The sequence below is a fragment of the Lissotriton helveticus genome, chromosome 3_1 (genome assembly GCF_964261635.1).
Source record: "Lissotriton helveticus chromosome 3_1, aLisHel1.1, whole genome shotgun sequence".
Taxonomy (NCBI): domain Eukaryota; kingdom Metazoa; phylum Chordata; class Amphibia; order Caudata; family Salamandridae; genus Lissotriton; species Lissotriton helveticus.
This window is the reverse complement of record NC_136061.1, coordinates 255143597-255166819: the sequence shown is the minus strand read 5'-3', so window position 1 is coordinate 255166819 and position 23223 is coordinate 255143597. Positions and strand designations below refer to the sequence as shown.

The following is a 23223-nucleotide window of genomic DNA, read 5'->3' as shown; positions in this document are numbered from 1 at the left end:
TCCAACCCACCATCGTGGACTCAGCAAAATCTTTAGGCATAACACTTGACACCAATCTCAACATGCAGCAACATATCAGCAAGGCAACTAAGGGAGCGAACTACCAAATCAATACCCTGAGGAAACTTAAACCCTTCATCCCAGCCAAAGACTTCCAAACTGCAGTACAAGCACTAGTCATCCCTCGAATAGAATATGGCAGCATCGCCCTCTGCGGACTCCCCCTAACTACTACTGCACCCCTAAGAGCTTCTCTAAACGCTGCAGCGAGACTCATCACTGGGTCAAAAAAACACTCACATATTTCCCCGGACTTGAAATCCCTGAACTGGCTGCCTTTTGAAGCCAGAATACATCTGAAAATCGCCTGCATGACGCACAAGGCTGTACACCTGAGCTCACCCGGCTACCTCACTCAGAAGCTGACAATTTCTGGCGGCTCTAGAATCACTAGAGGCACAAACAATCTTCTGCTGAAGCCTCGAAGATTCCGGAAGGAAAAAACTTATAAACGCTCCTTCTCAGGAATGGCACCCAGGATCTGGAACTCACTCCCTCCTGAAACCAGGCTCATCTCCTCCACTACACTTTTTAAGAAAGAAGTAAAAGCTATCCTCATGGCTAAATACACTTGAACTATTATTTTGGACTCTTTAAAGACTCTGCACCGATCTGTACTACTTGTTCGATCCCTTTGCTTATTGGTATTACTTGTATTATCGACTTACCTGATTGTCTATGCTCCCACTTGTTTGTACTATTAGCATTATTGACGTACCTGTTTGACTATGCTCCCTCATGTACCTACCCCACCCCACTTATTACCTACAACCACGCTATGCCCAATGGCCTGTTATTTACTCTCCTGTTCGTACCCCTTCTTTGTAAAGCGCTCTAATATCTGCAAAGATCTTGTTCGCGCTATATAAAACTTTCAAAATAAAATAAATAAATAGCATCAGAGCCTTGGACATTAATGTACTAGGCGCACAAAAAAACATGATGGCTCCTCTTCATTGGCAATGAAATGCAGCTAAAACTGCCACTATCTACTTATCGGCGTTTCAATGCCCACAACGAGCAGCTATCGTGATTAATTCAGGAAATAAGTGTGTGCATGAGTAGATTACCATGTATTGCTACCTGATGCAAATATATAAGTACAGGGGAAAGTGGAAGCTATGAACCAACACTGTAAGCAATCAATGCATTCTTTAGTAAAGGCACACCTCTCCACTCTAAGAAACAAAATCGTAAAAACATCCTGCGTGCCACCTAAGTAGGGAATGCTTCCATTGTTGGTTTCCAGCTTCCATTTCCCCTGTGTTTTATATTTGAATTACAGCATGGGGTGTTAATCTACCTGGTGCACACTTAATTCCCAAAATGAATCATGACTGCTGCTTGTCGTGGGCAGTGAAAGGCCGGTAATGGCAGTATTTTACAAACCGTTGTTTCATTGCCGACGGCGAGCAACCATTATGATTTATTTCAGTATATAAGTGTGTGCGTTAGTAAATTAAGAACGGTCCAAGGCTACAAGATGCAAATATAAAATACATTTGGAACAGGTAGGTAGCCGCAAATTAATTTCCTCAGGCTTTGATCCCATAAAAAACCTCAACCCCTTTGGACCTACTAGCTTCCCACGCTTATCGCACGAGTTGGAGATGTAGCATTTCTGCTTATAGAATTGCTGTGGGGACAAAAGGAGCCTTGTCCTTTTTGTATCAACTCCTATTGTGACTGATGGGAACTTCAGGAAATGAATACCTTCTAACTGTCTCAGAATTTAGAGTTTGGAAAATTGCTAGCTCCCCAAAGATAGCTGCAGCAGGCATGGTCGTACCGGGACAGAAAATAAGCCATGGACCGGGTACTAGAATTACAGTGGACCCATTACTGAATTATTAGCTAAAAAAGAACAGGGGGAGAGGCAACGTTTTGAAATCGGGGCAGTATTTTGCAAGGTAGGTGACAGTATATACATTTGTGCTTGTTGCAAGCAATGTTTCTCTTAATACCAGGGAAATCAACAGTAGAAACTGGCCTGCCGGACCTTATGGGGCAGTTTTTAATGTGTTTAAACATTTCAAGACTACATGGTCACAGTTGCTTTTCTTGCTTACTCAAAGTTGCTTTAAAAATGCGCAATTTGCCACTCCTTTTTTTCAAAAGTTTCTCATGGGAAAGACCGCCTACCCCACCCCAAACTCACCTTCCCTCATTCGGGCTCCCTCACGATGTAACACTCGTTCCCCAACTTTTATACTCACCACTTTCAAATGTCACCAGCGGCCACTGTATGTAGGACATGTTCAATTGCCACAAATGGACTTAAATTCATGATGTGATAAACCTTTAAAAAGCTAAACCAAAAACATAAACTGTCTCTTTTCCTTGAAGCAACCCGGAAGAAACTTTTTGAACTTGCAAGAGCATTTTCAGAGAAGACCAAGATGAGGAAGTCGAAAAGAAAGCACTTGTTGAAGCATCAGGTGTATCCTTTAAATAAACGTGCTTAAAGTTGAGCCCTTGTACATTTAATTACCAAAAATGTGTACTACTCTAAGTGACAAACACTTTAATGTTTCCACAGAGAATCCCTATAAGATGCTGATCACACGGTCTTTTTATTATATGAAATAAGTTATTTAAATCAAACTGACTTGTTTTTTTTCCAAAACACATTTCTGCCTTCTTGCTTCCCTTTAGATAAAGGGGAATATCTGAAATAAGTAAAAATTTCCCTCTGATCCACCAAAGCCACAATCAGTTTACATTAAAGGTTTTCAGTTCCTGGGGAGGCGAAAATCTGCACTCAAGTCAGCTTCACTGCCGCAGGGCCTGCACATACCTGTACAGGTACCAGAACAATTTGGCAGCAAGCAGCAGAGGCTCACTGACCTCTTCAGATGGAAGTTCCTCCATCTGAAGAGGGACCTTTTGTAATACAAACATATTTTTTGATGATGAAAAGGAACTGCAAACGTTCAGCTTATGCACTCACCAGCAACAGGCAGGGAAAGCTTAGGGCATGATTACAAGTGGCTTGTTACATTGCGATCCATACACAAAGACGTGTTTGTGATGGCATCGCAAACATAAGTTGTGTGCTCATTATTGCATACAGTAATTACTAAATGTTATACAGTTTACACCTTTTACAACATTTCTGCAGGTCAAATCTGCAGGGATTTAACCGGGGAAAAAGACCCAGAAACCACCAAAATCCAAATTTTCTCCTGAAAAGTCAGAATAGACTTTAAATATAGAACTCCATACATTTCGAACACCTCTGTTAAATTGTATTATGTGCGCAGTCCGTTCTTTTAATGATCTGTCGGTATGCTGCATACATTGTCGTGTTCTTCTGCTGCAGAATTTCATTTTACCACCATCAAAAATGGTTATTACCACTAATTCGCTGTTTTGGGGCTAGTTGGGGGTCTACGATTTAAGACTACAATGGAGATTTCTGATTTTCTATGATTGAACTACCCAAGTCTATTTTTATTTTTATTCTCTAATGTTGAGATTTGTTTACATCATGACTACTGTAAAAGGAAGACATGGGTCTCTTGCTCACTTTGCCACTAGATTTAAGCTAGCGTGGCTGATGAGGGCTGTTTGCCCGCAACTGGTCCCAGGATGCTTGTTTCCGGTCCAGGGAAGACATGGCTTGGCAGTTCAAGCTGGACAGTTCCCATGAGTCACAGGGTGTAGACTGATTTGCATATAGCTGCGTCTGAACTGGAGTAGCGAAGTGAGCTAAAGAACAATGATGGATTCAACCTAGATCTGTGACTGGGGTGAGTGTCTGAAAAGTTTCAGTGCTCTGTCCATCTTCTCCTTGTGTTTGCTTTGTTTGCCCTAAGTTATCAGGGTATGCCCAGACGTGGGTCCTTTGCTCACTTTGCCACTGGATTCAAGCTAGCCTAGCTGATGAGGTCTGTTAGCCCGAAACTGGTCCCAGGATGCTTGTTTCCAGTCCAGGGAAGACATGGCTTGGCAGTTCGAGCTGGAATGTTCCCATGAGGCACAGAGTCAATACTGATTTGCATATAACTGTGTCTGAACTGGGGTGGTGAAGTGAGCTAAAGAACGATGATGGATTCAACCCAGATCTGTGATTAGGGGTGAGTGTTTGAAAAGTTTCAGCGCTCCATCCATCGTCTCCTTGTGTTTGCTTTACTTTAAAAGGAAGTCCGAAGAGAAGTAAAATGCAACTTTTGATTGTTCTTCATGCAGACACTGTCGGAATTGAAAACGATCTCTGCTAACATTTTTTTTAGGCTGGGTTTAGCCATTGATTTTAGTGCCCTTGACTGCCAAGTCTTTTACATTATCCTTTTCAGCAGAATTAGTGGCCACCCGTGTGACTTTATGCACGGAATGTGAAAAACGAATCCATTCTCCTGACCACACCCAATCCCATTTCTTTTGTCAGTGAGTTAAATAGCCCACTTCTATCATTTTCCTTGTGTGCAAAAGTGAGATTATGCCTTTTTTGTGCAGTTAGAAAGCTACGTTTCAGAAAAATTGTCTAGTTGTCAAACATGTGCTTTTAAAAATACCTAGTGAATTACAACCCTTTTTTCTTACTCTTTCAATAAAAACGCCGGATAGGAGCAGGTTTAGTTAATGACATCAGAAAAGCAGCAAAAAAGCGGGTTGGTTGGGATGGACCTACTTGCAGCGAGGCATGCCAGCACTTTGGACTTGATTCACAAATAAATTCCAAAATGTGCACTCCTACTTAAAGGTGACAGTTTATACATTTCTGGAATGTTCAGTAGTTGCCAGAACTACTCCTAGGAATCTGCAACAGTCAAAGTTTCCCCGGAGAACTGCTAGAAATGTTTTTAGAATTCCTGATTGGGCTCATATGGCAGCTCTTCCGTATGCAAAACTATCACGCATTAATGCACCTGCATTACTTTTTATTCTTTTTTTTATAGTGAATATATTTTCTGGTGGGAAAACCCTTTCTCAAAGACCCACCAGTTTTGAGTTTGTTCCCTTTTGCCTTGCTTCCCTTTAAACTAATTTACTTCTATCCTTGATATGAGTAAATCCCATATTCACAAAATAAGAGATGATTTGTGGGTGTTCCCAAACAATCAGAACATTCCCATCCTGGAACAGCTAATCCATGCCCCTCAGAAAAAGTATGTGTGAGTAACTCTCTACAGATGTAAAGCCGAATTTCATGAATAGCAAAAGTCAGTTTACAATTGTAAAAAAAGCTATTTGCACATATTAATGTAACTAATTTACGACTAGCTTTATGACTTTGGTCTCTACTACATGTAAACTGATTTTCATATATTTTCAAGTGCTGATTGAAAGATGTCCTTGGCGGCTATATTGCTATTTGTTGTCTGTGCGAGGCCAAGAGTATGTACTATGTACTATGCGGTCGATTATGATGGCGGACGGACCTGCGTCCGTCTGCCACCCCCGAGTTGGAGGGACCGTCCGCAGGGGCAGAGGCGTTCCCTCCATACCAATTAGGATGTGACCGCCACCCTGGCGGTCACATCCCGTATCTTTAACATTGCGGCAGGGCTGCTTCAAGCAGCACCCGCCGCAAGGTTAAAAATGCATGCTTTGCATTTACATGCACAAAGTGGCAGGCACCGCGTGGTGCCTGCCGCTTTGTGCATGCAAATGCAGGGGGGTACCGTAGGTACCCCCCATGTGCACCCCCAACCCCCTTCACCCTGGGGGCCCGCAAGGGGCCCTCAGAAGCAAAGATCCACATGCTTGTCCACGGCGGAAAAGCCACCGCGGAAAAGCATGTTTACACACACATCCTAATTTGGCTGACTGTGTCTTGCAGACACCGCCACCAAATGGCGATCAACAGCCCGCGGATCAGCGGCGGACGGACCTGCCGTCCGCCGCTGTTCCCACCGGCATCCTGATCTGGCGTTGGGTGTTTTCTCTGACCGCGGCGGTGAATCTGCATCCTCCGGGCCGGCGGTGGCTTCCACCGGCCCGGAGGATGCAGATTCACCGCAATCATAATCGACCCCTCAGTCTGGATAAATGTAAATGCAGCGCTTCTGTAGTATGGGAATCTGTTATAGTCATAATCTAGTGAATAGTCCCGCCCATGTGTGTGGACCCCGGAGCAATCAAAAATAATCTCTTAAGGTGTCGAAAAATGCAGAACTGCACAGACACTTAAGAGAGAATTTAAAGACAGATAATGCAGCCTATATCCATAGGCTACACTGTCCAGTACTTCAACTAGAAATTCCACCAAAAATCCTCAAACAGCAAAGCCTGTCCAGATTTCCCTTGCTTTAACAGCAAAAACCCTCTGGAATGATAGAGAGAAAGACCTGGACAGACAAGCTCCATAGGCTGCCATTATGTGGCTCAAAACAGGATACTGTGCCATTAAGAGAACCATCCAGAACTTCACAGTATCCCAGAATGCACTGCATGTCCCTTTTAGTTTCAGTTCTTTTTTCCGGCTCCTGCTAGCAGGACCCTGGAGCATTGAGCTCTCCCTTTTGGGATTTGTTTTTGTGATTTTCTCACTTTTTAAAGTGTTTTTGGTGCTTTGTTCAAAGTACTTTGGTTATTTCTTCTTTGGTGTGCTTTTGGGGCAGTCTTTTTGTCGAATATGCCAGCATTATTTGACAAATGCCCGGAGTGTTCCAGGAAGAAGGCCAAGACTGACCCACATGAAGTGTGTATCCTCTGCCTTCCCTCCTCTCATAACCCAGAGGAGTGTGAGATTTGCCAGGGATTTACCACCAGGACCCTGAGAGACAGAAAGAAGATCAGGCTCCAAGGCATGGAGGAGAGAAGACTGCAAGCACGAGGTGGGTCTGGGCAGGTTCCATCTGCCAGTGCTGAGGCCTCTGGGGGGCTCCCCAGAGGCAGGAAGTCCAGCAAGCGTCCCCATTCTCCGTCGGCGTCGCTTGCACTGACTACGGCGTAGAGAGGGATGATTACAGTCTGTTCCCCGTCTCCCCAGGGCTCTGGGTCGAAGCGGCGTCGACGTTCGACGTCGAGGGATCTGAACAGACCGCCGTCGAGATCACCGGTGACTATTTCGTCGTCCTCTTCGTCGAGGACTCGACATCGAAAGGTGGCCCGGCGTCTGCGCTCGCCGTCGTGGCGACACCGCCGTTCGCCGTCGGCGAAAAGGAGAAGGTCGTCGTTGAGGGTATCCTCGGCGTCGAAGGGGCGATCGCCATCGAGGCACAGGAGGTCACCGTCGCGACATAGGAGATCGCCGTCGAGGCACAGGCCGTCGAGGCGACGGAGATCGAGGCGATGGAGGTCGCCGTCGAGGCGGAGGCGTTCGCCATCGAGGGACAGGCGTTCGCCGTCGAGGAAGCGCAGTTCGACGTCGAGGGGCCAACGCTCGCCGTCGGGTCGCCGTTCTTCGACGCAGGATAGCGACTGCGCAGAAGGAGTTTGGCCGCCAGGAGTCAGTCTGTCAGGCGTCAAGTGCCTAGGAGAGACTCTCCCACATCTCAGCCTGATAAGGAGGGCAGGTCACCGGGCTCGGTGTACTCCGTTGTGTATACCCCTCCTAAGCCGGGGACAGTGACGCCTCCCCCTCCACCTCCTTTGCCAAGAGGACTTCCTCCGCGGGTCCCTACCCCGCCTCCTCTTCCACCTCTACCACCTCGGCCTCAGCCCCAGCCTCAGCCTCAACCTCAGCTGCCGGTTGACAAGCCTCCCCCGCTTCCTCCGAGGTCGGTTTGCCTGCCCGACTCCTCCGAAGGGGACCCCTCGGCCGAGGGGCCCATCCAAGCCACAGTCTCCTGTCCCGGTGGAACCGGCAGGACGACCAAAGCCACGGAAGTCGCGATCCCGCTCCGGACGGAGAGGGATGTCGCGCAGTCGTCAAAGATCCTCTACGAGGTCAAGACGGCGCCACAGGAGGCGCAGATCACGGTCCCGCACGGACTCTTCCAGAACCAGGTCCTACTCCCCGACCTTGTCAGACTCACCGGGGCCGAGGGTGTCTCCCATGGATGACATCAGCACGTTCCAGGATGTTCTCCTGAGGGATGCAGCGAAATTAGGAATCACGGTGACTGCTCCCACACCTACGACGTCCGTGATCTTTGAGACACTTCACAAGAAGCATTGGTCTCGCCCTCTACTACCGCTCGTGCCAGGCTTGGTAGAGCCAGCGGAGGAGCTGTTCCTCACGCCTGCAGTGACGAGAGCTGCTCCATCCCGTCTGCTTAAGAATTATAGGGCTCCGGATTCCGACCCGGCTTTTCTAAGGATTGACCCTGTTCCGGACTCCGTTATAGTGACGGCAGCCAGAAAACAACATTCTACCTCTCCGTCTTCTACTGTGCCTCTGGATAAGGAGAGCCGATGGATCGACTCTAATGGCAGGAAGGCCTGTGGGACGGCGGCTACGGCCATGAAGACTGCTAGCGATACGGCTCTGCTGGGGCGGTATGATCGTTCCCTGTGGGAATCTTTCCAGCAGTTCACGGAACTCCTGCCGCGAGATAAGAGGGAGGATTTCCTAGAAATCCTGAAGGAAGGGATGCTGGTTTTGAACCAGGTTTTCAACGCGGCGGCGGATGGTTCTCTGTTGGCGGCCCATGGTTACTGTCATGGGATCAACCAGCGACGCCATGCTTGGCTCAGGCTCACTGCAAACACAACAATGATGGACAGAATGTGGATCAATGTCACACATTCACCCCAGTCCAAAGATCTGGGCCCAAATCCATCGTTTTTCCACTCCACACCACCCTGGGTTAGACAATGGCGATATGCAAATCAGCGCTGACCCTGTGCCCCATGGGAACAGTCCAGTCCGAACTACAAAAGCCATGTCCTTCCCAGAACGGAAACAAGCATCCGAGGACCGGCCCGGTTTCGAGGTAACACCTCTCATCAGCCCGGCTAGCTTGATTCCAGTGGTGTGGAGTGCCTGGGACTCACGTCTGAGCATCCCCAGTACACTTAGAGCGGTAACTGCAAACACAACAATGATGGACAGAATGTGGATCAATGTCACACATTCACCCCAGTCCAAAGATCTGGGCCCAAATCCATCGTTTTTCCACTCCACACCACCCTGGGTTAGACAATGGCGATATGCAAATCAGCGCTGACCCTGTGCCCCATGGGAACAGTCCAGTCCGAACTACAAAAGCCATGTCCTTCCCAGAACGGAAACAAGCATCCGAGGACCGGCCCGGTTTCGAGGTAACACCTCTCATCAGCCCGGCTAGCTTGATTCCAGTGGTGTGGAGTGCCTGGGACTCACGTCTGAGCATCCCCAGTACACTTAGAGCGGTAACTGCAAAGGCTCACATCACTCAAGCCGGAGGCCCAGCAGCGAGTGGCTAATCTGTCCTTCTCGGGGGAGACCCTGTTCGGAAAACATGCGGATGATGAGATGGCCCGCATGGAGGCGGAGACTCTGACGGCTGTGGGTTTGGAGAAGCCCAAAGAAAAGAAAGCCTACCGCCCGTTCCAGAGACGGTTCGGAGCACAGGGCCGAGGGCGAGGACAGGCTTCAGGACAGCAGCAGCAACAACAGCAGCAGTTCCGGAGGCCCTTCCAGAAACGCCAGAAGGGTAGAGGAGGTCAGCAGTCCTCTACAGCGAACAAGGGCGTGGCGGGTCTCAACCCTGAGCTGTTACTTCCCCTACATCCGTTACCCGCTCCGGTGGGGGGAAGCGTTCAATTTTTTCTGGCAGAGTGGAGAAAAATTACTCGGGACAAGTGGGTGCTGAATATTGTTTGCAATGGATACAGTCTTCGGTTCACCAGCCCGCCTCCATCAATTCCTCCGGTCAGCACGCAGTTTCAGCTGTTAAGGAAAAGGGCGATAGAAGACGTACCTCTGTCTCAAAGAGGAAGAGGTCTGTACTCCCGGTTCTTCCTGGTCCGCAAAAAGGACAAGAACGAGTTCAGGCCCATTCTGGATTTGCGACAAGCAAACAAGTGGATTCGCAGAGAGAAGTTTTGCATGCTGTCGTTGCATCAGATTTATCCTCAGCTGCAACAGTGAGACTGGCTGTGTGCCATAGACCTACAGGATGCATACTTCCATATGCCCATTGCACACAAACACAGGAAGTTCCTGCGATTCCAAGGCGGCGCCAATCATTATCAGTACACAGTACTGCCATTCGGACTGAAGTCTGCGCCCAGGACATTCTCAAAGAGCATGGCAGTGGTAGCCGCACACCTAAGGAAGAACAAGGTGTTTGTCTACCCGTACCTGGACGATTGGTTGATCAAGGCCTCCTCCTTCTCGGAAGCTCAAGCGCACTTCCGGAAGACGTGCGTTCTCTTGAACAAGCTGGGGTTGCACATCAACATGTCCAAGTCTTCCCACGCAGACTATTGTGACGGATGCGTCTCTCCACGGCTGAGGGGCGCACTCCGGAGACTTACAGATTCAAGGGTCGTGGTCCCAGATGGAGTCCACGTACCACATCAATTTCCTGGAACTCGGAGCTGTTCACTTGGCACTGAAGGCCTTTCTTCCGTCCTCTTTGCTTGTTCAGACGGACAATACGACCACGATGTATTACCTCAACAAGCAGGGGGGGTCGAGAACGCGCACTCTGTCGCAGGAGGCGCAGGCGATCTGGCACTGGCTTCTGGCCAGAGGACTGACGATAACGGCCACCCATCTACCAGGTGTGCAGAATGTTCAGGCAGACGCACTGAGCAGACTGATTCAGGAAAACCACGAATGGGTCATAAACGACGAAGTACTAGGAGAAGTCTTCGCAAGGTGGGGAACTCCAGACGTAGATCTGTTCATCGCCGCCCCCGAAAACAGCAAATGCCGAGACTTCGCCTCCAGGTACTACCAACCAGGGACGTTGGGGAATGCGCTATGGATCAACTGGTCGAACAGCTGTCTGTACGCTTTTCCACCCATTCCCCTGATTCCGGCAGTGCTCATCAAACTGTCCCAGTCCAGGGCACGGATGATCCTGATTGCCCCGGAATGGCCCAGACAGTGGTGGTTCACGGACCTACTTCACCGGTCTCTCCTTCCTCACATACGGTTGCCGTGCAGGGCGGACCTTCTCACGAAGTTCGGGGGGCAGATGTTACACCCCAACCTCTCGTCTTTGAGTTTGGCGGCATGGCTCCTGAGATAGTGCAATATGGCCATCTGAATCTACCTGAAGATTGCATGGACATGCTGAAGGAGGCTAAGCGACCTTCCACTAGGACTTCTTATGGAAAAGGTTTTGCATCTGGTGCAAGTCCAAGAACTATGACCCGACGACATGTAAGGAAGATGTCATCCTTCCATATCTTCTACATCTAGCGCAGTCTGGCCTTAATGTCCATTCCATTAAGGTTCATCTGGCTGCATTGACTGCCTACAGGAAATGCCCTTCACAGACTTCCTTCTTTCAGATCCCTGTGATCAAACATTTTTTGCAAGGCTTGAAGAAAGTGTTCCCTCCTGTCCAGCTTCCTTCGCCTTCATGGGAATTGAATGTGGTGCTGTCCAGATTGATGAAGGAGCCTTTTGAACCTATTCATAAGGCTTCGTTGCAGCACCTGTCCTGGAAGGCGGCGTTCCTCGTGGCCATTACATCGGCCCGCAGGGTGAGTGAAATTCAGGTGTTGTGTTGCCAAGAACCTTATACTGTATTTCATGCTGCTAAGGTTGTTATACATACTCACCCTAAGTTTCTTTCTAAAGTTATATCTGACTTTCATGTTAACCAGACCATAACTTTGCCTACGTTTTTTCAGAATCCTTCCTCTCCAGCGGAAAGGTCCCTGCATTCCCTGGATGTTAGGAAGGTGTTGAAATTTTATCTGGATAAGACCAAGGATATTCGTAGGTCTGACCAATTGTTTGTCAATTATGGATCAGTCAGGACGGGTCTTGCTACCTCTAAACAGTCCATCTCTAGGTGGATTGTGTCCTGTATACAATTGTGTTACCAAAAAGCTAATAAGACCTTAGGGGGTAAGCCTAAGGCTTATTCCACCAGGGGCAAAGCTGCCACGACTGCTTTGCTCCGTAATGTTCCAATTGCAGAAATCTGCAAGGCGGCCACTTGGAAGTCGGTTCATACATTTGCTAAGCATTACTGCCTGGACACTGATGCCAGGGCAGACGCTCAGGTTGAGCAGGCTTCGCTGCGAAATCTGTTCGCACAATAGTGGTATTATTTCTCTGTTCTCCACCGCCGCTTTGGTGTGGGGATGGGCTTGCCATTCTATTCACTAGATTATGACTATACACAGAGATACCCCTACTACAGAACTGGAGTTACAGGACAGAAACTACTCCTTATGTGCTATGGTGCACCCTGTCTGGATAAATGTAAATGTAGCATAAATGTTCTGCTTAATTTCTCTTCTCCCAAATACAATGCAGTTCTTTATGAAAGGCGAGTGGCTGGATTTCCTTATTTCTATAATATCTAAATTGCAAGACACCATGGCAGACACTTCACACTTTCCAATGCAAAGAAATTCTACCTTAATAGCAGTGTTTAGACTTGGAACAGGTGCATCAACAGCAAACCTCTTGGACGATGCAGAAGGGCCCTCGTGTGGTATGTACTGTTCACTTGGATACCATGTATTATTTTCTTTTTTTGATATATTTACACGTGAACCCTTTAATGTTCAATGCTCTAGATATGTGGTAGTGCGTTAAAGCCTCAGTTCATGGCAACAGTAATATTATTGTGCTAACTCTAGTTAAGTCAGTAGAAATGTTATGCCTTCTGTCCATCTTTACTGAGCAAATGCACTTATGAGCGTCCGGTGTCTCAGAGGAAAAGGTATATGAAGTACATAGTGTGTCAATCTTAAGCAGAAATGGCAATCTGTTCTACTTTTGTGTGTCAAGCGTAAAACAAGATATTAATAGCTCATTGTAAACTTACCGTGAGTCTAGTGAATTTATGTCCAGATGTACTATTTATTGGTAGCACAATATTGGTTGCACTAATATTTTTGCAACCAGTAAATATTGGCCACAAGGGTTAGCAGGCCATCATGTCTCCGATTGATTTTCAATAAAGTTAACGTTTTTTAAATGCAGCTTGTTTCCCTTATAGGAGATGGAGCTGCGTTTAATTCAAATATATAATATTGGAATGTTTCTGTTGCATTCAAAATGAATATCGGCTGTTCTTTTATATACACAATGACCACTTTTAATTCTCAAGATCGACTAGAAGATGCCACCACTAGCCGAGGTTCAGTAGCCAAGAACGAAATCAATATACTTTCCATTAATTGATTCTGAGTTAAGAATACATTTCCTCACTGATGCTTGTATTTTATGTGACAAAGCTGGTGTTACTTGCATAGACTTCGATCTAAGCCTAACCAATTCATTTATTAGATTTAAGCTTTTTGTAACGTGTACATTAAATAAAATAATTTATTATACTTGTGTTAATGAAATAGGAAAAAGTGGTTGGTTTTGGCAGAAGTTTAAATCTTAGACTAAGGTTCAAACAGAAAATGTTACATGAGGACATCCTTTCTTGCCCTAAGGAACTCTGGTTAAATGTGACCCTTGAAATGAACCAAGGTGCAACAAAAAATCTTTCGCTAATAAGGATACCTGAAAGAAACAGGTTAGTATTAGATTTCTTACCTTAGAATATCCCCAGGTTTGGGTTTATCCTCCCGAACAGTGGGTTCGGGATATTCAGGCTCTGATTCCGATCTTTCAGCCTTTATCCCGAGGGCGGACGAACTCGGGCGTCGGTGCATGATAGATCACGAATGGCGTCTGAACTCGGACGTGGCGCAAGGTCTCTTTCAGCAGTGGGGAGAGCCTTGGTTAGATCTATTCGCCACAGAAGAGAACGCACAATGTCATCAGTTCTGCGCGTTGGAATTTCCAAGGCGGCACTCGCTCTGAGACGCTTTTCGGCGCGAGTGGAGTTGCGGTCTGTTGTACACCTTTCTGCATATACCACTTCTGCCCAGAGTGCTGAAGAAGATCAGGCGCGACCGGGCCCAAGTCATCCTTGTGGCTCCGGGCTGGGCACGGAGTTTCTGGTTTCCCGAGCTACTCAGCATGTCTGTCGATCCCCCGATTCGTCTGCCCCTTCAGGCGGACCTTCTGTCGCAGCAGCAAGGGACGGTCCTCCACCCGAACCTGTCCAGTCTCCACTTACATGCATGGAGATTGAGCGGCGGCAGTTGAGGCCATTTGACTTGCCTCCTGAAGTCTGTAATGTCATTCTGGCAGCCAGGTGTCCCTCCACAAAATCGGTATACGCCTGCAGGTGGAACAAATTTGTGGCATGGTGCACAGCAAAGCCTGTGGATCCCCTTTCTGCCCCTCTTTCAGAGGTTCTCCTCTTTCTTCTTTCTCTTGCCCAGCAGGGCTCTGCTCTGGGCACTCTGAAGGGCTACCTCTCGGCCATTTTGGCTTTCTTAAGGCTACCTGATTCGGCCAGCGCCGTTCGAGGTCCCGGTCCAGAAGGAGGTCGAGGGACCGGTCGTGGGGCCGGTTTATCACGGCTCGGAGGATCGTCGCCACTCCTCGAGCTCCAGTCCTCCGGTAAGAGGCACAAGAAGTCGAAGAAGCAACATTGATCTTCCGAATCCCCCGACGCTCGTGCGACGCGGCCGGGGGTTCGGGCGACACCGCCCATGCGGCTCCGCCGGAGCCGCAGGCATCGCGGCCTGCTCCATACCCGCCGGTCCCTGGGCAGAACGCTTCGTCGGAGGAGCCCAAGCGGGCCGTGTGCTTCGGCCCCGGTGCTGACTTCGGTCCCGGCGCCGCAGGGCCCCGCTGGATCCGGTTCCGGGTCATCGCCGTCCACTGATGATGTCCTCCCCGGTCCCCCCCCTCGACCCGGTTCCGACGCCGGAGCGGCGTCGCTCGACGCCGCATTCGACACCGATGGGAGATTTTTTCTTCTATGAGCCCGGCCCCATCATTTGACCCGGAGTACCAGGAGATGGGTGGCGAGGCGGATTGGGAGGGGTCTGAGGACCCTCTGGCACGTGAGTGCCAGTATTATCAGGACTGGGCAGGTGAGCTAGGGGATGTCAGTGGTTTGGACAATTCGCCAGACACTGGTTTTGTCTCCCCTCCTACCGTGGCTACGGAGGAGGGGGCTGCCTATAGTGTGGTGTTGACGCGGGCGGCCTAGGCCTTATCCCTTGAACTCCCCGTCGCGGCCGTGAGGACTAACCCTCCTCAATGAGGTCCTTAAACCGCAAGCAAGCTCTTCGAAGCCTCTGTTGCCGTTTGTAATGAGGCCTTGTCTGACGTTCTTCTGGGCACCAGGTCCAGGCCCGCTACAGGTCCCCCTGGGGCCATCGAGCGCGTTCCTGGGCCAGAAGTAGTGTGTGGTTGTTGTTCCCACTACTTTCTGGTTCCCAAGAAGGGCAAAGGGGGCCTATGCCCTATCTTGGACCTGCGGAACGTCAACGGCTTCCTCCGGAAGGAGAGGTTCAAGACACTGGCTCAGGTATTAGCTGCCCTGGACCCGGGAGACTGGATGGTAGCGTTGGACTTGCAGGACGCTTATTTCCATATCCCCGTCCTGCCGGGCCACCGGCGCTACCTTCGGTTCACGGTAGGCCACGAGCACTTTCAGTTTACCGTGCTCCCCTTCGGCCTTACCAGCGCCCCACGGGTGTTCACGAAAGTGATGGCGGTGGTCGCAGCTCATCTGCGCAGGTTAGGGGTTTCAGTCTTCCCCTACCTTGACGACTGGTTGTTCAAGGCGGGCTCGCCCCAGACAGTCGTCAGCCACCTCCAGACTACGGCCAACCTCCTGCACCTACTGGGGTTCTCCATCAATGTGCCGAAGTCGCACCTGTGTCCCTCTCAGAAGTTCCTCTTCATCGGAGCGGTTCTAGACTCAGCGCAGTTTCGGGTTTATCCTCCCGAACAGTGGGTTCGGGATATTCAGGCTCTGATTCCGATCTTTCAGGCTTCATCCCGAGGGCGGACGAACTCAGCCGTCGGTGCATGATAGATCACGAATGGCGTCTGAACTCGGACGTGGCTCAAGGTCTCTTTCAGCAGTGGGGAGAGCCTTGGTTAGATCTATTCGCCACAGAAGAGAACGCACAATGTCATCAGTTCTGCGCGTTGGAATTTCCAAGGCGGCACTCGCTCTGAGACGCTTTTCGGCGCGAGTGGAGTTGCGGTCTGTTGTACGCCTTTCTGCATATACCACTTCTGCCCAGAGTGCTGAAGAAGGCGCGACCGGGCCCAATTCATCCTTGTGGCTCCGGACTGGGCATGGAGTTTCTGGTTTCCCGAGCTACTCAGCATGTCTGTCGATCCCCCGATTCGTCTGCCCCTTCAGGAGGACCTTCTGTCGCAGCAGCAAGGGACGGTCCTCCACCCGAACCTGTCCAGTCTCCACTTACATCCGTGGAGATTGAGCGGCGGCAGTTGAGGCCATTTGACTTGCCTCCTGAAGTCTGTAATGTCATTCTGGCAGCCAGGCGTCCCTCCGCAAAATCGGTATACGCCTGCAGGTGGAACAAATTTGTGGCATGGTGCACAGCAAAGGCTGTGGCTCCCCTTTCTGCCCCTCTTTCAGAGGTTCTCCTCTTTCTTCTTTCTCTTGCCCAGCAGGGCTCTGCTCTGGGCACTCTGAAGGGCTACCTCTCGGCCATTTTGGCCTTCTTAAGGCTACCTGATCAGCCCTCTTTGTTCAAGTCCCCGGTTGTAAATAGGTTTTTGAAGGGCATCACTCATATCTTTCCTCCAGTTCCTTTCGTGATGCCTCAGTGGGACTTGAACCTTGTTCTAACTTTTCTGATGTGCGCTCCCTTTGAGCCACTTCATAACTGTCCTCTTCGCCTCCTTACTCTGAAGACCGCTTTCCTGGTTGCCATCACCTCTGCCAGCAGAGTGAGTGAGCTCCAGGCCCTTTCTTCTCAGCCTCCTTTCCTTTCAGTCCATCCGGACAAAGTTGTGTTACGGACAAGACCCTCTTTCCTGCCCAAGGTAGTCACAGCCTTCCACATTGGGCAGTCCATCACTTTGCCCACCTACTTTCCGCCTCCACATCCCTCGAATGAGGAAGAGAGGCTCCACCGTCTGGACCCAAAACGTGCGCTCTCATTCTATTTGGATTGCACACGCCAGTTCCGGGTGGATGACCAACTCTTTGTTGGGTACGTGGACACTAAGAAGGGACGGGCGGTGCACAAACGAACCATTTCTCGATGGGTCGTCTTGTGCATCAAGGCTTGTTACTCTTTGGCTCGAAAGGAGCCTCCTGTGGGGCTTCGTGCCCATTCCACACGGGCCACGGCGGCTACTACTGCCCTGGGCCGTGGAGTCTCCTTGCAGGACATCTGTCAGGCGGCTACGTGGGCCACGCTGCACACGTTTGCAAGACACTACTGCCTGGACAGCCGAGGCCGGAGAGATGGCTTTTTCGGCCGTTCCGTTTTACAGGATTTTCTGGTGTGATCATTGGTTCACAGACCCACCACCGGGGTTGGTATTGCTGGGGTATCTATTCTAAGGTAAGGAATCTAATACTAACCTGTTTCTTTCAGATGCACAAGTTACTTACCTTCGGTAACGATATATCTGTAAGAAGCAGTAGTTAGTATTAGATTCCTTACCGCCCCACCCATCCTCCCCATTCTGCCAGCCGATATCTAGGGTTAAGGGCCCTAGTTTCATGGCACCAGTGTTGGTTTTTATCATGGCTCTGCGTTTCTGGTGGGAAAAGCTGTGTGTAAGAACTGACGTGAGGGCGGTGTCTAAGTACTCCGGCAAGTCATCAAGACGCCGACGACGGACGCGGAGCCGCAGACGACGCCTACCGACGCGCAAGGGTACTGCTACGCAAAAGTTTCCGGATCCAGTCTGACGCCTGGGGATATTCTAAGGTTAGCAATCTAATACCAACTACTGTTTCTTACAGATATATTGTTACCGAAGGTAAGGAACTTGTGCGTCTGTAGCAATGTAGCCTTTTGGCCAGAAGCTTCCTTGTCAAATTAATTTTACATTGACGACTGATCTCCTGAGGTGCCACTTCAAAAAAGATGGAGTAGAGCATTGCAAATTCAGGGTTTAAGAGTGTAAACAAGTGAACAGTTAAATAAGATCCCAGAGGTGCCATTGCTCAGTGAAATGGTAAGATATTGTGACATATGCAGGCACAACTTGGTAGAGAGTTAAATCATGTCTGCTGGTTGAAGGTTTGGTGAATGAGGCAATTAGCTGTGTACAGACTCACTATCAGGTTTACTTGTTCTGTGTTAATCAATCAAAAAGTACTGACTCTCACATTCATGTTGCGATAGAAGTTAATTGAACGCAAATATTTTCCAAATGTATTTCTCTCCCTTTTCAAAAATGTAAACTGATTTGGAGATTGCAGTTACCTTTATACATTTGGTATGTGATGTTTCAGATGAAGATCTCCAGTCACGGAAGCAACAGCTACTAGAAGAGGAGGAGATGCAGAAAGAAGGACCGTGCAAGTGTGTATATTTTCTCTAATCTCATTCCATAATGTTGTCTTTCTTTTCACATTAGTAAGCCCACTCCATTCGGAAGACTTTTTCCTTATGTATAATAGGGATTTGTGCAGGCTTGGACTGTAAAAGATCTAGTGCCTGACAACTATTAACAAGCAGTGGTCCCTCTGTGACACACACTAGGTGCCTCTCCTGCTCTTGTTCTCCTCACCTCTCTTCTCTTACCCCCGTGCCCCTGGCTCCCCCAGCTTCCCCACCACCTATAGGCTAGAAACTGGGAACATTATACAGAGCTCCTGTCTGATACTTGGGAGGTGAGCATTTGCTCAGCACTGCAGAGGCATGTAATTTTTTGTTCCAGAGTGTGAGTGGGTTCTGTGACAATATCTGCTATCCTCTATGTTGTGTCACAGAGAACAGTCATGATCTTGTATCGATAAGGAGATGCTGTGTGTTAGCGTTTTTATAAGTGTGCATATGCATATTTTACCACTAAAAAATGTTGAGTTGAACGGACGTTATTGTTATGAAGCGTGGCTCAGTGGTTAGAGGCGGCAGACCCGGAAGCTGAGATCGGCTGTGGACCAGGGTTCGATTCCCCGCCTCGGCGGGTCTCGGGCTCAAAAATTCCATGGACTCGACAATTCTCGCTCCGGTGCCCACTCGACTCACGGGGACACACTCTGCGACTCTGGGCAATAGCTTGCTTAATCTCCACTACGGCCCCTCGCGGCGGGATGCCTGGCTTTCACCTTGTGGATACCCTGCCGGGGTATCTCACAGGGGAATACCAGGACGGGTTCCCTAAGCAAGCGCCTTGATACCTTCGGGTGATACGTGCGCTATATAAGTCGCAATACATACCTAAAACCTGAAGACCATTTACATCTGCCAACTTTGGTGAGCTATGCAAACATAATGCAGCTGGAATACTCTGCTTATGACATTACGTATAGTGTCTCGGAGGATACCACAAAAGACATTAACAGGGACCTCAATAGGTACACTAAGTATCGCTTCACCCTTAATATCATCATCATGAATCAATAATACTTTTTGTCTGATTAATAAAAATCACAAAAATCATATTTTGCATTACATATGACGCAAATTACGAACTTGAGGATATAAAATAACTCCTTTAAACATGAGTTCAATAATCATAAAAAATAATCAAAAACAGAGTCCATAAATAATCCCAAATGCCTAAAATAGGGAACACAGCTATTAATGAAATCCCTATTCAAAGGCATTCAGATACATTAAAATGATTGCCACCGGCAAAATACCTTGCGACTTAAGTGCCGTATGCATTATCAGTCGATGTAAAGACCACTATTATATTACATTGTTTCACCTTAAAAGTATTGCCACCAACAGCAGACCTTACAATCATTAAAGTGCCACATACTTATCTGGACAATGTGAACACCATAGGATACTTTTTTTTTAATCTACAATATTTCAGAATGCTGCATGGTGAAGAACAAATAGTCTAATTAGTCTTTGTTCAATATCAACTCAAAATGGCATTTTACAATACACAAATTTTAAGCCACGATATAAAACAATCAATTAATGTTATCAACGAGCAATAACTGCATTCAAGCTGCTGATGAAAACTTTCTTTCCATGATGGTCAAAAACTTTATGAACTGACAAATTAGAGAAACAGGAACACCAGATAAACTTAAAATAAGAGCCTTTTGAACGTATCTCACCCCAACATTAGGAAAGAATGGTTTCAAAAGTGTACGACGGATTTGGACAGATACAAACAATGTGCAATACAGTTTCTTCCAAAATCCTACACAATTTACTCACTGGTTGACTTGCTCAATCCATTTTGGTGTGCCGTATTTAGAAGGATACCTGCCAAGTCATATTTTTAAATACTTATCTCTCATATTGGAGGAAAATAAAGTTGTCAAATAAGGCTGAATTCCCATAGTCTGATGTGATTTAATAACCATCCAAGCATGCTTCTTTGTAGGTAAGTCCTCTTTATCTCCAGTAAATGAATTCACCCTTAATATCATCCCCATTGATACTGCTGACTGTGCTCAGGACACTTTCACCCCAGAGTACACTAGGATGAAACTTGGCTGAACCCAGGAGTCATAAAGAGCAGCAACTGGACTCAGATACAACCTGTGCTGAGTGTGAAACGGTGCTGAGTCCAGTGCTGACTTCCGCCATGGCCAGTGGGCCAGCCTAGATATAAGGCCTTCTCAAAGGGCAGGGTCTTTGCATAATACTTGTAGCCCAAAGTTCATTAGGTGCATATTTCCGCTATGTCCACATTGTTGTGAATGCACAGCCTGTCATGTGACCATGCCAGGCAACTAATGGTCACACCCTATAGCCAGTACTGAACCTGCACCAGTTGTCCGTGTTATTGCTCCATGGGCAGCAGGCTTGGCATTCTCACTTATAAAGAGCTTGCTAAGGGAATTTCAGGGGAAAATTCAACTTTTGGGACCTGTAGGTTCCCCTCTAGTCACGAATCTTAACCTATATGCTAATGAGAAACGTTAAGCAGAACATATTTTGTTAGACAGGGGCAGTGTTAGGTGCAGTTTGAAGCAAAGTGTGCCAAATTAACTTGTATTTGGGACAGGGCTTGGCCCTATTCATTGTACATACTGGTGTACTGGGTTAGGATGTGTTTTATACTGGAAAACTACATGAAACCCTGCTCATCATAAAGACCAAAATGTAAATAATATCAAAATGCTGTAGACTCTTTAACTAAATATAGCCATGCTGGCTGTGTGAAAATTGTATTTTCTGTTCCTTTGGGAGCAGAGCGTGGACGTGCAAGTCCACCCTGTGAGTGTCACTAGTATGCCTCTCCCCAACCCCCCAATCCTTGTGTCCACAATACAAGTTTTCACAACAATTACCTCCAACCCCTATAACTTCATGTCATTCAATACATGCACATTAAACCTGCAAAGATCGAATATGCATTTCATGCGTGTGTCTAACAGCTTCAAAGGTATTAGCAAAAATAACAAGGTTCTGTTTGCAAAGTAAGGTTTAGCCACATCTAATAGTGCCTCTGTAATGTGCATGTCTGCCTGTCTTCACTTGAAACTTTACTAAGCAGATGTCATGGTCCTTCACTAAGGCAATGTACTAAACTATAATACAAACTTCCTAAAGCAAACTCAGAGGGGTGATTTCATATAGTGCGTACAAGGCCGGAATGAGCATATAGCGTGTTACAAACAGCAAGGACACAGGCATACAATTGAATAAAGGTATGAGTAAGCAGCACAAATCTGAATGGCAATATTTATTATATTAGGAGGGAAGAAATCTTTCACGAAAATACTGAAATTTGTTGGTGTGCCTCATGAGTTGTAAATCACATGCTGTGCATTCTTCTGTCGTTTTGGGGATACATGCTATAATATAGTAGCACAGCAAACATCTTCATGGGGGAGATCTTAATGTGAAGCTGAGTGTCATCACCATATTGATGATCTGGTAGAATTTCTTATTTAAGTTCTCATGGGTTCAAAACACAAATTAAAAATAAACCGGAATAATAATGAGGAAAGGAGCTTTGTTGAAATGGAAGGCTCCTAATTTTTACTAGCTGGACTTTGTTTAGGGAGATATGTGAACCAATTCAGTAAATCTTTCCCAGACCCCATGAAGCTTTTTAGGGTTTCTGAATCATTACATGGTTGACTCTTTCAAATGGTGCATAAGGATCTCGCCAAATGATAGGCAGGATTCATTTTATTCAATAGGCTTAATGTGTCATCAGTGATTTTAAGAATGATGGTCACTATACTGCAGCCTGTTCTGAAACCCAACAGGAAGATATCTAGAAAGTTTTTGTTATTGACAGATCTCTCAAGAATTTAAACTAAGAACGATTGACCTGATATTGGTCAGTTGTTGACATTTTCAGTATCCGCTGTGTTTTTTTACAATATATATATATGAGGGGACTTATGTCTAATTTTGAGGCACTTGGGGGAAGATTCCTTGATTACGTTTTTTGTCTAGAGAATCAGGGGAAGAGTTGGCGAAAAGGTTGAAGGATTTGAAATTAACAGTCCTATTTTTGAGTTTAACCTTGAAGCGATATTTGAACTGTAATTTCTTGCCTTGCAAAGTGAAAGAGGATGGGAGGCAGGCCAGGGAGTTGTTATTGGAACAGTAATCCAGAGAGTTTTCAGTGGTATTAATTTTAAAGTCTGAATAAGACGGGTAAAAGGTTTAGTGGCAGATAAGTGTAGGAAGGTGGAGTATTATGTAGTGATGCTGATTTGGCTTCACCATGCAGTACTTTCACAATACCCCAAAGATGGTCCTTGAAATCACAATAATAGCTCAGTCCTAGTGGCAAAGAGCAGTCTGGCTTTACTAGAGGAACATGTGTTAAGGATTTCAGAGTACCAACATGGGCGATAAGTAATTGGCAAACTCAAAAGAAAACCAACATCAATTTATAAAAATAAAGCAGATTTTTGTATAAATTAAGACACCAAAACAAAGTCAATTGGGTAAGTATAACCGGAGTTATAGATTTCAGAAGCAAAATTAAATCGGTTCTAGACAGTATTTCAATACGTTATCATTGCAGTCAACTGTAGAAAGCACTAATGACAATCGGTCACTTGCAGGTCGAGTTGCATGGAACTCAAGGAGAGTAAAGGTGATGTGGGCCCCACGACCAAGTCAAGGGTCCGTTCGATTTTACCTTGCTCGAGAAGTTTGGGTGCATAGTTGTCCTACCTATCCCTGGGCCTG

At 47.3% G+C, this 23223-nt stretch overlaps 1 protein-coding gene across 5 annotated transcripts in view; it reads left to right on the top strand.

Annotated features, from left to right (window-relative positions):
* CUEDC1 (CUE domain containing 1) overlaps window positions 1-23223 on the top strand; it is a 1101926-nt gene that overhangs the window by 1005528 nt on the left and 73175 nt on the right. For all 5 annotated transcript variants that reach the window (XM_078679741.1, XM_078679742.1, XM_078679740.1 and 2 more), the window contains 3 exons: window positions 2407-2500; window positions 12502-12560; window positions 18384-18453. In XM_078679741.1, coding sequence (XP_078535867.1) covers window positions 2407-2500; window positions 12502-12560; window positions 18384-18453 — 223 coding nt within the window. The remainder of the gene's footprint in view (window positions 1-2406; window positions 2501-12501; window positions 12561-18383; window positions 18454-23223) is intronic.